This window comes from Camarhynchus parvulus, chromosome 15 (genome assembly GCF_901933205.1).
Source record: "Camarhynchus parvulus chromosome 15, STF_HiC, whole genome shotgun sequence".
Classification (NCBI taxonomy): Eukaryota; Metazoa; Chordata; class Aves; order Passeriformes; family Thraupidae; genus Camarhynchus; species Camarhynchus parvulus.
In genome coordinates, this window is record NC_044585.1 from 11118553 (window position 1) to 11132100 (window position 13548).

Consider the following 13548-nt stretch of genomic DNA (forward strand, 5'->3'; position numbering starts at 1 on the left):
ACTGTGAGCAAAAGCACAACTGAAAAACAATTTTGTTCATTTGTTCTGTAAACAGGAGGAATCACCTTGAGCAGTATACACCTGCTTTGTCATAGGCTTCTCCTCTCACAATGATTCTGTCACCAGAACTTTGTGCTGTGTGCAGGGATAGTTCCGCTCTCCCCCATCATAATTCCCCCTTCCTTCTGTGCCCTGCCCATAATAAATTCCATGGGACAGAGACTCCCTCAGTAAGAATCTGTGTGCACATGACAAGCAATTGCTGGCCTTGTACAACATCTGAAATTTATCAGAGATTCACTTGACTTACTTGGTAAATCCCATTTCTTAGGGTCTGTCTTTTGTATAGTGAATTTTTCAAGGCATTGCTCTTGCTCAGTACATGCTGGAGTGGGACTTCATAGCTGAAAGCACAAATAATTAATGTCACTGGTAATGTTAAAAAATAAATATTTAAGGCTCTGTCTTGTTATGCACTTTCTTAACTAAGTTTATGAATATTCCCTTGGACATAAAGGGGGTTTGTTATTATGTTGAAGTCTTTGTAAACTGGGAAGGAAAAAATGAAGTGTATTTCAGGAACATAGTTCTGATGACAATAAGGAAGAACAGGTCCCCATTCTTGTCCAGTGTGTGTTACCAAATAAACTAACAATAGGAGTATGCAGCAGATGGTGTGTGCAAACAATATTGAACCTAATCTGTGAGTCTTTTTGGGGGTGTTTTCATAACTAACCTGAATTACCCATCAATACCATCCAGAGTGTTAAAGCATCTTTTAAAAATCACAAAGTCCCAGCAGTTTTCCTAAGCAGTGTGCCAACCTTTCACTCCTTCCTAACTTTTTCCTTGGTGATCATGAAGCAACAAATTGGCACTAGGATTGGAGCACAGATATTTTCCATACCCCACAAATGCCCTGGCTTGGTTGTGCTCACTGAGAATCTCCACAAACACACATTGACCCCTGAGCTGCAGATGTGTAAGCTTTTGATGAAAGAACTTGTGCCAAAATCAATGTACGGGCCAAAACTGAACTAGAGAAGGACACTTGCAATTAGTAATGATCATATTTGAATTTCAGTAATAGAGGGTTGAATCTTCTTCCATTTAAATCAGTGGCACAATTCCATTTTAGATGTTGCTTTTTTTGGAGTCAGCAAAATAGGCTCAGCTTTTGCCCAAACCCAAATGATATGTCTAAAGCACTGCATAGCTGCTAATTAAAATTAAGTACCTGAGACACTGAAATGTTGTATTTCATCCATAATAAGTTGACTCATTACAAGTAGAACATCCATTACTGTAAACACTTTGGAGTGTTTACAGTTGTATTTGTAATCTGCTTATTTTTTGTTGTTTCATGCCAAATCTAAAGGTGTACAAATCTAGAAGTTTCTTTAAGTATAGAATGTACAAGGAGACAGAGCTGTGAGAAATGTAAAGATTGTTTTGTGAAACTTGGAAAAAAAACCCCAAAAACAAAAAGAAAAAGCAAAACTTCACAAATTAATAATGAACGACAAAATACTTTTATCCCCCCGAAAATCACCTTTTTATGGAAATAATTGACTTGAAAAAATCCCCCTGAATTCTTCAGTTACAGGATGACTGTTAACTCTAGCTGCTGATTGTGTCATACATAGTGTGATACTGGGTTTGAGCCAGGTCCAAATAAACCACTTCAGGATAAAACAAATTCTTTCCTGGCCCATCCATTCCTGTGCCATTGGAACGCTCTCAGCCATTACACTGGACAGGAGCTGATGGCTTTTCCTGTATTCCAGATAAGATTTATAAGCCTATGGCTCATAAAGCATTTTTTGTCAAATTCTATGTGCTTGCATCAACTTTTTCCATAGGAAAATGGTGAATTTTAAATAGATGTGAATTTGAACGCTTTTTTATTGTTGTAATTTGAGTTATATGATACTGTGTTAAGTATTACAGATCCTTCTTCTTGTCTATTGCAGAAATATCCTTTCCTAGCTTTTTGTTTGCCCTGTGCACAAAGCACGATCCTCCTTGCCCGAGTGCAGCGGTGTTTGTATCGGGTCTGGAAGGCCATCTAGTGACACAACTGCGCAGGGGAAAATGAAAAGCCTTGCTCGAATTGTGGTTTGGGTTTTTTTTTTTTTTCCTACTTGAATTAAACGGTCTTGCTACACCCTAGCGTGTCCTTAGGGGTTTGTTGCTATTTCCACAAGTGGTATTTAAAAAAAAAAAAAGTTGAGGGAATTTTTATTTCTTATAAACAAACTTACTTAAGATAGAGTACACTGCTAATTCCTGCCAGGAAAGAAACGTGGGGTTTTTTTGTGCTGAATGGTGATGGATTTGCACCTGAGCAGGTCTGTCCAAAACTCAGTGTCACTCCCCTGACCTGTGCATTGGAACCAAACATAATTTAGCAGTTATGATCCCCATCATAAGAGCCAAACATACCCAGTGGTTGTGATCCCCTGCGATCCATGGTACCAAAAACGCCACATGGAAGCCTGGGGCCATCGCATCCCTGCAATTAAAATGAGAAATTCCAGTTATTTTCATTGCAGCTCACCTTGGATGGTGAGCAGATGACGAGCAGAGCTGTCGGTTCTTTCCCAAGCAATAAATCGGTGGCAAACAAGCCGTGAGTCACTGGCAGTGCCAGCACCAAGGTGCCTTTCGGGGGTGCCTCGGGGGTCTCTCGCTGCCCTCGCCGCGCCTGGCCCCACTCGGCCCTCAGGACTGGTCACACACGGGCGCTGAGCTGCAGCGTTCCCTCAGCGCCGGCCGCTTGGCGGGACCCAGCGCGGCGCTGGAGGGGCTCCCTGTGGGAACAAATGGAACGGGAATTAATAAATAAATGGGGATAGCGTGTGCGGGTGGAAAGGCAAAGGGATGGTCCCGGGGATGGAGCCTCGAGGGCTGCCCGGCGGGACGGGCGGGCAGAGCAGCCCCGGCGGGGCTGAGGGGCCTTCGCGCCGTGACCCCGAGCAGCCGCAGCCTGCGGGCGGCCGCGGGCCGGCGATGAGGCCGCGGCTCCGGGAGAGGCTCCCCCAGAGTCCGGGGGGGCCCGGGCGGGGCCCTGCGGCACCTGAGGCGGCGGCGCGGCCAATCCGCGGCGGGGCGCGGGCGGCTCTGCCCGCCCCGGGCGCGCAGGGCGAGCGGAGGCGCGTCCCGGCCGCGCTGCGCCCTCAGCGGGCCCGCTCCGCTCCCGCTCCATGGAGGCGGCCAACGGGGCCGTGCCCGAGGGTGCGGCGGAGCAGCCCCGCGGCCCCGCGGCCGCCCCGTCGGGCAGGAAGGAGGTGAAGGTGGTGATCGTGGGCGACGGAGGCTGTGGGAAGACGTCGCTGCTGATGGTGTACGCCAAGGGCTCCTTCCCCGAGGTGAGGGGCTGCCACCCCCGCGGGGCTGGGGGCCGCAGCCGGGGCCGGCCCCAGCGCTTGGGCCCCGCCAACGCCGCTTCTCACAATCACTGAGTCCATTGAGGCTGGAAAAGGCTCTGAGATCATCGGGATCCTTCTCCCTTTGCAGCAATACGCGCCCTCTGTTTTTGAGAAGTACACAACGAGTGTGACGGTGGGGAAGAAGGAGGTCACCCTGAACCTGTACGACACCGCAGGTAAGGGGCTCCACTTTCCTGCGAGGGCGGCTGCGTGTGCGGCCACTGCCAGGGCAGCACTTGGGGACATTGGCCTGGGACTGAGCCCAAACCCGGCCCAGCCTTTCGTAACTTCAGGCAAATAAGCAGAAACTGTAAAGTGTTTCTCCTGTGAGCGCACGCACCCCCAGTTTCTGTTCCAGCAGATTTTTCAGTGTCAGCTTAAATCAGCCCAGTATTTGAAGGCTGTAAAGTTGGACAGGTTTTCAAATTTCTTCTCTACCAGCATAGTTTAACCATAGCATTGCAGGTAAGACTGCCAGAGAGGAAAGTACAAACAAACCAACCACCACGACCTGTTGCATATCAACGTGCCTTCCAGAAAAAAAAGAATTGATCGTCTAATGGCAGTTCTGGTCATCAACTCGTTCATTATCTTAACAACCTAATTAATTCAGAAACATCAAATAGCAACCATATCTGGAAGTATTAAAACCCAATTCCCAGATGCAAAGCATAATACAATCAGCCAGGAAAACATTTTAATCTGCTGCCATGTGTGATTGAATAGGGAAGGAGAAAAAGGCTGGTTTGTGCTCAAAATCAAAAGGCCGTGGCAGTAAAAGTTATTTGAAAATGCTGATAGGTGTTCAGGTTCATTTGAAGAACTTGTGAAATGGTTTGTGTTCAACTTCACTCAAAGTTCCCAGACTGTTATCCAGCTGCTTTCCTAAATGAACCCTAAAATTGACACGTGCTGGGTTTCAGCTCAGTGTAAATCATCTGTTTCAGTTCAAGCCTGTGGAGTTGTTCCAAATTTACACCAAGACAAATAAGAACCAAATGCAGTCCAGTCATTTTTAATAGTAATAAAACACACTTACCTTCTTGTATACTGCAAGTGATAGCTGAAAACATAATTTAAAAGGCTTTTAATCTAAAAGTGAATTTCACTGCTAATTTTTATTACAGTGTACTAAGATCCTGGGCACCCAATTTGTCGATGTGTCTTCTTGAGTCAGTGTTACTGCTCTAAGTCCATTTAGTTGGGATAACATACCTTTTACTGGATGGCAAGGGGTTTGGGTCTAAGCCTTAGAGGAAAAGAGAAGGACTGGAATCTGCTGTGAGCAACCAAAGGGGAATTTCCTTAATACAGGGTGTTGGCACCAAGAACCTGCCACTGCACTCATGATTTTTATATTTGTTTGCTGTCAGTGTGGATTTTTTGCCTGCCACATAGTTCTGGGCTCTCATTTAAAATCCCCGTGCCACACATTCCAGCATTTGCCTTTGGAGTCTGTTCCAGGCTGTAAGGAGCAGGGGCTGGCTCCAGAGGTGGCAGTGGGCTGGGCAGGTGCAGCCTTGCAACACTGAGCTCTCCTGAGCCTGGCAGGGGTGCACAGCTCCTCGTGTCTCAGAGCTCAGCTCTGCACCAGCCCTGCAGCCCCCAGCAGCCCAGGGACTGCTCACTGAGCTCATGGCTCATTGCAGCATCAGGACACTTTGGGTGGGAAGGGACCTTTAAAATTAGCAAGGACATCTTTAACTAGATCAGGTTGCTCAGGGCCTTTTCCAAGCTGACCTTGGATGTTCTCGTGGATAGAGCAGCCACAGCTTCTCTGGTCAGCCTGTGCCTCATTGTGAAAAAATTTCTCCTTTGTCTCTATTGCAAATGTGCCCTCTGATAGTTTAAAACCATTACCCCATGTCCTGTAATTTCCCTGTTTATGCATATAACTCCTAGTGTGTCCCTTCCACATTGAATTCACAGCTGTAAAAACTGTTTTGGACTAAAGCACTGCTCCACTGGAGAACAGTGGGTGTTGTATTTTATGTCTTGTGGGACACTTTGGGAAGTGGAGCTGCCATGGTTGGTGTGAAAGAACAACTGCTTTCCATGTCTCATCTGGAAACCTTGAAACCCAACATTTTTCACCTCCCAAAACAGCACCATGGCCACAAGGCTACAAGTTTCTTGAATCTATTGACACTTGTCTCCTCCCTTCCCGTTAAATTTCTTCTGCTTTCCATAAGACACAGCAAGAAAGAAAGCAGGGAGATTGTCACCTGGATGAAGACATTTAATTGGGAGGAGGAAAAACCTTAATTTTGGTTCTGGTTCAAAGCTGCTTACATAGTTTTATGTTACATATCTATAAACTCTGTCAAACTAATTCAAGCAGCTTTTCAGCCTCTTTCTGTAACTGGAAGTTTTGCTAGCGGAAGGACTCACTAGAAGTTTTGCTAGAGGAAGGACTCACTTGAGTACACATTTTAGTCTCATCCTGTTTTTAATATTACAAAACTGATTTTGAGTTCCTTAAGGGCTAGACTAGCACCAAGAGTTGTGTATTTTTAGGATCTTGCTTGGAGCAACGGTAAATAGAGCTGGGTGTACTTCAGCATCATGGAAAGGTAAAGGACAGGTTCAGCTCCATGGGCTGTTTGAAGTTGGAAGGATTCTTTGTATTGTCAAGTCCTGTGCTGCTCAAACATTTGATCTTGTCCTACTTACTGAGGGAGGAGGACACAAACAAAAAGCTTAAGAAACAAATGTTTCAAGATATAAAAGGTATTCTTTTCTTGACAAGAATTTTGGTAAGAAATTAACTTAATGGATTAATCTAACATGTACCAGAAAAATAATTTCTGGTGAGCGTTTTGTACTGTGGTACTGTGTCTTCCTCCTCAAACACTTCTTGCTGTTGCAGGAAGTTGGTGGTACACATACGCAATGTGTAAAGGCTTTGTCACGTCACTTGTCTGGTCTGCAAGCTGCCTTTGCAGCTGCTTTTTCAATTAAAAGTTTCCACTTCCAGCTGTGCTTGGCAGAGGCAAAGGCACTGAGAGGTAAATGAACTCTGTAGTTTTTCCATGCCAAGGGGGCAGTGTTGATGCCCGAGGTGCAGTTACACGAGGCTCAATTCCTGGTGCAGGAGTTTCTCAGAGCAGAGAGCAGAGCACTGCTGGGCTGGGCTGGGGAGGAAGTAATGCCTCATCATTGTGGGTACTTGCTCTGCCTGACAGGAAGCACATGCAAGGCCTCCAGAGAGGTTTTTCAGGTCTCTGATGACAGAAGCACAAGGTCTTCAGAGAAATTTTAAAAGCCAGAATTCTTGAATGCAAGAATAATTTCTCATAACTTTGACAGGAAGTCATACCTGAGTAAGACAAAAATCCCAATTTTTTAATTGATGTGTGCCCCTCCTCTTGCCCCAAGTGTCCTCTCCTACCAGTTTTCTTCCTGCCAAGAATGTCCATTTCCCAATTTGTTTTAAACTGACTGGGGAAAAAACATAACTGGCAAGCAGCTCACAGGCTGGCACTTCTTTGGTGGTGCATGGGCAAAAGGGCGAGGAAGAGCAGACAGATGTGAACATGCACATGACACTGAGACCTGTGGTTTCACTTCTCCTGTTCACCCTCAGCCACCACCAGAGCTCCCTCCCCAGCACAGGGCTTGACTGCAGTCATGTGGTTACACAGCATCTCCCAGAGGCACACAGGACTGCGAGCTTGGCAGAGAATTAGCAAATTTTAGGTGAATTCAGTTGGGTGGAGCTTTTTCTTTAAAAGAACCCAAAATCTCTGTCGGTGCAATGAATCAAGGAAGACAGAGGGGTCACAGATGGGCTCACACGCAGGCAGATACTTAACCAACTCCTCCACAGCATGTTAACTGGGGAAAGAAAAGAGCTACCTGTATTTGAGGAAGCACACACAGGGCTTTGCATAGACATTCAGTTACTGCTTAGGTTCACCTCTGTTCCTCCTTTTTAAAACTCTTATTAAAAAGACCTAAATCTCCGCCAAATTAGCTCTGACCACAGACTGAGCAGCTTTACAGAGAAAAAAAAGTCTCCCAGGCCCTTTCTTGCATTTCAGCAGCAGCACTTGAGGACAGGGGGTGAAAGGGATTGTTTTCAGAGAGGGGGATGTCTGTGTTTAGATACAGCTTGGTCTGGGTCCCGTTACATCCTCAGCAGCTGAGGAGCTGCATCTGAGCTTCTGAAGAGCAGCTTCCTCCTCCTTCCCCGGGAGTGCTGCAACCACCCAGCTGTAACACAGGTTAAGCAATTGCCATCTCACCTTCCCCTTCTGCTCCCTGCACCCCACCCTGTTCTGCACTCTGTATCCAACATTCCAAATGCACACAGAGCCGTGTTTTACACAGCATTTTCTCATGCATTTTTTGTTTGCTTTAAAACCCATAACATAAAATGGATTTGAAGATGAAGGAGCAGTTCACCAGGGCATATCTGTAGTTTTTGACCTGCAACACAACACATTGTGTCACATAATTACAGACACTTTTTCTGTTATCCCATCCAGGAGAGTGTGAATTTAGAGGTTTGTTCAGATTCCAAGTAAATAAACATGTTTCTCACAAAGGGACAGCCCTGTCTGCCTCACCAATTGCCAACAACAACTCAGAGGACCTTTTAATTTTACAAGTTATGTTGTTAGAAACTCCGAGGCCTGAACTTCAACAAGGAAAACTTTACACAGCACTAGAGGAAGTTAGGAGGGAAAAAAAAAGTTTGGCACCTGATGTATTTAATGCATTTAAGGGATTATCTCAGCAACAAAATGGCAAATCAGTTACAAACAAGTAGATGGTTTGGGAGAATAAGAAGGGATAAGCAGTACAATCTTTGCTCTGAATGTTTATACAACATGCATAATTTTGTCAATTGTGTATTATTTCTGGATTAAACCCTGAGATATCAATCCCTCTTTGTTCTGCACCTCCCCACAGAGCCCATGGATGTTGTGGAAGCTAAAATAAAAAATGGTCCAAGTCCAAGATTCCCATTGTGCAAACATCTCAGGCAAACTGAGTAATAGCTTATCCAGCAGGATTGCCTTGGAATAAAATGTATATGAACCAATCATTTAAATTAAGGAAGGGAGAAAAATATTGCAGTATTATTGGCCTTCTAGTATCTGCAGTTCTTCAGGCTGGAGACAAAAATGTTGGCAAGTGATGAGTACGTGACTTTGACCTGAGAGCAGGAATCATTGCTGTAAAGTTGGGGCACACTGAAATTTTCTGCATTTCTTCATTTGAAATATCAACATGAAGATTTGAGTTGTGGAACTTCCCCGTAGGGCAGTTTCTGGTTTGTGTGTGGATTGTGGTGATGGTGGGAAGGAACAGGATTCCCAGTTCTCCTTGTGGAAATTCAGTACATCACAGACACGTGCCTGATTCCAGCATTCAGATGCACCTTCTAAAGACTGCTTGAATCATGCTTCCTTCCTTATTAAATGAAAAAGATTGGGTTTTTTTCCTGAGCTGCCAGCTGTATCTGGGAATTACTGCTTTCTTGAACTTAATCTCTCAGAGCAAGACACCTTCAGACCTGGCACGGTGATTACTGTAAGGGGAAGAGTACAAGTCTGAAGCAAATCAGCTTCCTCTTGTCACATCACATGCTAGAATATCCCTAATCAGAAATATGACAAATCCCCTGCTTTTCCAGAATTCATCAGAATTCCCTCAGATCTGCTGGGGAGTCCTGCTTCAAAGGCCAGTTAAGCCTGGCTCATGCTGCAGCATGGCTTGTACAATCCTGTGTGTAATCACTGCTTCCTCTCAGCTCACCAGGCTGGGAAAAGCAGGTTTGCCACTAAGGTTTCTACTTCACCATTCCTGTCCAACTTGGCAGTTAGTGTTTAGAACTGCTTCTAAACCCTCAGCAAGTAGACAAAGCAGGCTTTTTGTTAAAACCTGACAAGGATGATTTCTGTATTCTAAACCATCAGTTTTGTCAGTGAGGGGGAATCTCCTGTACTCAAGGGAAGGAATTTTACAAGTGTGAAATTATAGTACAATTGTTTTTGATCTCCAGTATGTGTCTGTACATATCCCCATTGTTCTGCTTGCTCAGGACAGAGATTTCTTCATCCAAACCATCGTGTGTGTTTCAGGGCAGGAGGACTACGATCGGCTGCGGCCCCTTTCTTACCAGAACACCAACGTGGTGTTAATTTGTTACGATGTCATGAACCCCACTAGCTATGATAATGTAGCAGCCAAGGTAAGAGGCTTCTAAATGAATTACACATGCCTGATATGTGACAAGATGTCAGATTAGAAATGCTGGTGCTTTTAGGATCGTGTACCCTGGGTGTGTGGATGCCCAGATCACTCATCCTGCACTGAGCTGCAGGGAACAGACCTTAGACCTGGGGCTCACCTCTCCATGGCTCCTAAGTGCTCGGGACCAGGGCTGACTCTCACTAAAAAGACCAAACACCAGCAATTAAATCACTGCTTTGTCTGTAGCAATATCACACAACCAACATTGCCTTCTTAGAGTCAAGACTACTTCCATCACGTGTGTATTTATTTTCAGGGGAGAGATGAGAGCAACCACTTCTCTGTGCTGGGATTTCTGTAACATTCCAAAGCATTCTTGGACATAGCACCAGGAAAACAAAGCAAGACTTAGTCCAAATTCTGTTTTGAAATGTGCCTTTAGAAGAGCTCCTCAGAATTTAAACAGATGGTAAATAAACATTTTGGCATAGAGACAGATGCCACTATGTTTTTATAAAGCAGCTGACTTTGGGTAGGACTTTCAAACATTTCTGGGATGTAAATAGTGCATGTTGAGCTCCCCCCACTAGACCAACTCCAAAACTCTAAAATTGCAACTTACATTAAATGCTGCTTGGCTGTATTGTTTTGATTTCAGGAAACAAACAACAAAATAAAAACCAGATGTAAAAGTTTTGTTTTCCTGCCCCCAGTGGTACCCTGAAGTGAATCACTTCTGCCGGGGTGTCCCGCTCGTGCTGATCGGCTGCAAGACAGACCTTCGGAAGGACAAGGAGCAGCTGCGCAGGCTCAGGGCTGCCAGGCAGGAGCCCATCACCTACAACCAGGTAAACCTCAGTGTTTCTACAGTGGTGGCCTCTTGGCAGGAGATAAAGCACGTGATGGCATTGCTCCTCACAGGTACGATCACAGACGCTGCAAAATTAGGTGATCCAGATGAAGAAATGGTTGACAGCACTAACAGAGCTTTCTGTAAGTTGTTTTTGGAAGTGGTCAAATCACCACCCATTTTTAGTGCCAAAGTAAAGAGAAATCTGAGCAGTTTTAAAGGACACAACTATCCGCCTTCTATGCTAATGGCATCTCATTCTTCTTTCACAGCTGGGTTATTACTGTTACAAGTTTGTAAGCCTTAACAAGTTTGCTGGACTTCCTTCATAATTGTTATTATCCTACACTGCAGCCATCACTGGTGCTTCGATCAGTACTGTGACAAAGGCTGGAGATGTTAGGAAACCCATTCCAGTATGACCATTCTGGAATAAATGTGTTTTGCAAATCCCGCTTAAAAATAAATCCTTTCAAGGCCAATAGCAAGAACATCTGCAAGGTTTCTCTGACATGAGAGACTGTTCTTTGAAGTCTCTAAAGTAATCTTAGGAAAACTACATATTATCAGTATCTCTAAGTATTATGAGGCAGTTAGATTTATGAGTAGTGTTATGTCACTGGCATAGCTGTCCTAGGTACAGGAGAAACAGTGATGGAACAGCTTGTTCCATGTCACACAAGGCCTTTCTGCTCTGGTCCTCCAATTTTTCTTTTTCCTTTTTCTAAACTACAAAGCCATCCTTCTCCTCTCACCTCAGAGCAAGAACAGCAGCTTTCAAACTGAGACACATGTCCAGGGAACAGGGTCAAGTGCACTGCGACCTTGAGTGAATCACCACTTCTTCTAAACAGCAGGAAAATAAACTGCCACTGCATCACCACAAAACCATGCTGGGCCTTTTAGTTTGTCTCCCTTGCACACAAGATGAGGTCCCAGCCTGTCACTGTGAACAGTTGCAGATTGTCCCTTGTTTGCATGAATAACTCCCTTCATCATCCTCACGTGAGAGGTTCCAGACAAGCAACAGACACTTCTGGCCAATCTGTTGAGGCCTCTTGCAGTTAACTCAAGGATCCACATGTTATACAAACTTTGTCTCCTGTGTGAGCCCTCCCAGTTGGTTTTTCCTCCCTGAAATATGCTCTACCTCAGTTTTTTACAGCTGATGGCACCTTGAGCCACATGACACGATGCTTCCTATGCCAGGCCCAGAGGATCTGAACAGTATCTGCCACCACTGCAGCTTGCAAACAACTGGAAGGAGACAAACTGCTTAAATATGAAGAAATGTCCTCCCTCCCCCCCGATAAAAGCCCAAGTGACCCCACTCCCAGAGATTACAATGAATAATTGCAGAGTCTGTGAGCCATGGCTTGCAGACATGGAATTCACAGTAAAAGGCTCACAAGTCAAACCTGGGGGCTGGCTCTGCAGGGACAATAAAAGGATCACAAGTAAGAAATCACTGTGCTTTGCCTGTAGTGATTTCACACAACCAGCATTGCATGGAAATATTTTAGTTTCAAGCATGTTCCCATTGCATGGCTGAGAAATGCAGGCACCCGTTTGTTTTTATGAGGATTTTGGCTGAGCCCTTGTGATGCTTCAAAGCAAAAGTCAAGGTTCCTGCATGTGCACCAGCAAAACAAGGCAAGGCATCAGTGCAGATTCTGTCCTTGCATGTGACATTCATTACTAAAGGTGACAGCACAGAATAGTTAAGGTCAGGCCTGAAAAAAATACTACCATGAAGACATCTTATCCTCACTTAAGTACCTACCTCAGCATTTAGTGTAAAGAAATTCAATACTGAGAATATTTTTGTGCTATCAGGACTCTGCATCTCAAGAGTCTCTAATGCTCTGAACTCTTAGGCCAGGCTTTGGTTCAACAGAGTGGAAAAACACCAAGTTTATTTACAGTGCTTCAGTTTATTACCAATGCCACTCACACTCTAGCACTGCACTCAGAGGCAGCTGCTTTCTTCAAGATTGCAAAGATGTACAAATTAATTCCCTTTCTTCCCAATTCACCTTCCTTCACTCATCACCAAAATTACATCTTTTCTTACCTTTTTGTTCTTTCCAGGGTGAGGCAGCTTGCAAGGAGATTAATGCACAAATTTACCTGGAATGCTCAGCAAAATGTCGTGAGAACATAGAAAATGTTTTTAAAGAAGCCACAACCATTGCACTGAGTGCCATGAAGAAAGCCAAGGGCCACAGGAAACGGAAAGTGTGCTCAGTGTTATGATCTGGACTGCATGAGAGCCAAGTGATTCAGATTTTATAGAAGTTTCACTTTAAAAACTTTTTTTTAAACTTGTTTGTATTCCTAGGGCAATTTTTATTTTGAAATTTTAATTATTTTTAGTATTTTTGCACTTTTGTTATACTGTTCTCACGGAATTTTCAAAGCTGTTTATCACAGTTAACTCATGCTGTGTGCCTTCACCCATCTGGCTTTTGCTTCTAAGTGTGAACAACTCACTATTTAAACTGCAATGAACAGCAACTGCTACTATGTAACTTAGTGTTGGGGTTTTTGTTCCTCTGCAAAATAATTGTGGCATGTTAGAGCTACAATTTACTGCCTTTTTCCAGTAGAAAACTCACATCTTTCAGCAGCAATGTTAAAGCAACTTATCAGGCAGAAGAAGAGACAGAAGAAGTTTTGTCTTAACATTTTCAAGTTAATTTCTTGGTGGCAATGGCAGGAGTTGGCCTCAAGCTGCCCCCTGAATGCAGATGGAACATCCACCACCCCCTCTGCAGACCTGCACCTCAGAGTTCTTCAAGGCCTGCTGCTGGAATGGAAAGTGGCATTTATCAGTGGAAATATATCAGTTGCTCCAATTAGATAATGGAGTATCATGGGAAACAGTTAATTTACAGCGCTCAAATTTAGAAGTACTCCAAGCAGCTACTACATGTAATGTTAAGTCAGTCTTGTGATAAACATTTACAGCCTATTTAATACAAGACAGATGCAAATCATGGTGCACACTGGAGGAAAAATTCATTCACTTGTGAAATCATCTCTGCTGGTATAAATTAAAAT

At 44.4% G+C, this 13548-nt stretch overlaps 1 protein-coding gene across 1 annotated transcript; it reads left to right on the forward strand.

Annotated features, from left to right (window-relative positions):
* The first annotated feature begins 3206 nt into the window (after positions 1-3206).
* RHOF (ras homolog family member F, filopodia associated) lies at positions 3207-13530 on the forward strand. The gene is made up of 5 exons (XM_030958802.1): positions 3207-3371; positions 3520-3607; positions 9524-9633; positions 10349-10483; positions 12577-13530. The coding sequence occupies exons 1-5, from the start codon at positions 3207-3209 to the stop codon at positions 12739-12741; spliced, it is 663 nt and encodes a 220-aa protein (XP_030814662.1). The 3' UTR covers positions 12742-13530.
* The last annotated feature ends 18 nt before the right edge of the window (positions 13531-13548 follow it).

Bases quoted from the DNA above. Each gene is read 5' to 3' on its own strand.
- RHOF (XM_030958802.1), top strand. From the start codon at position 3,207: ATGGAGGCGGCCAACGGGGCCGTGCCCGAGGGTGCGGCGGAGCAGCCC. The intron at 3,608-9,523 runs GTAAGGGGCTCC...TGTGTGTTTCAG, and splicing joins GAACCTGTACGACACCGCAG to GGCAGGAGGACTACGATCGG. The intron at 9,634-10,348 runs GTAAGAGGCTTC...TCCTGCCCCCAG, and splicing joins ATGATAATGTAGCAGCCAAG to TGGTACCCTGAAGTGAATCA.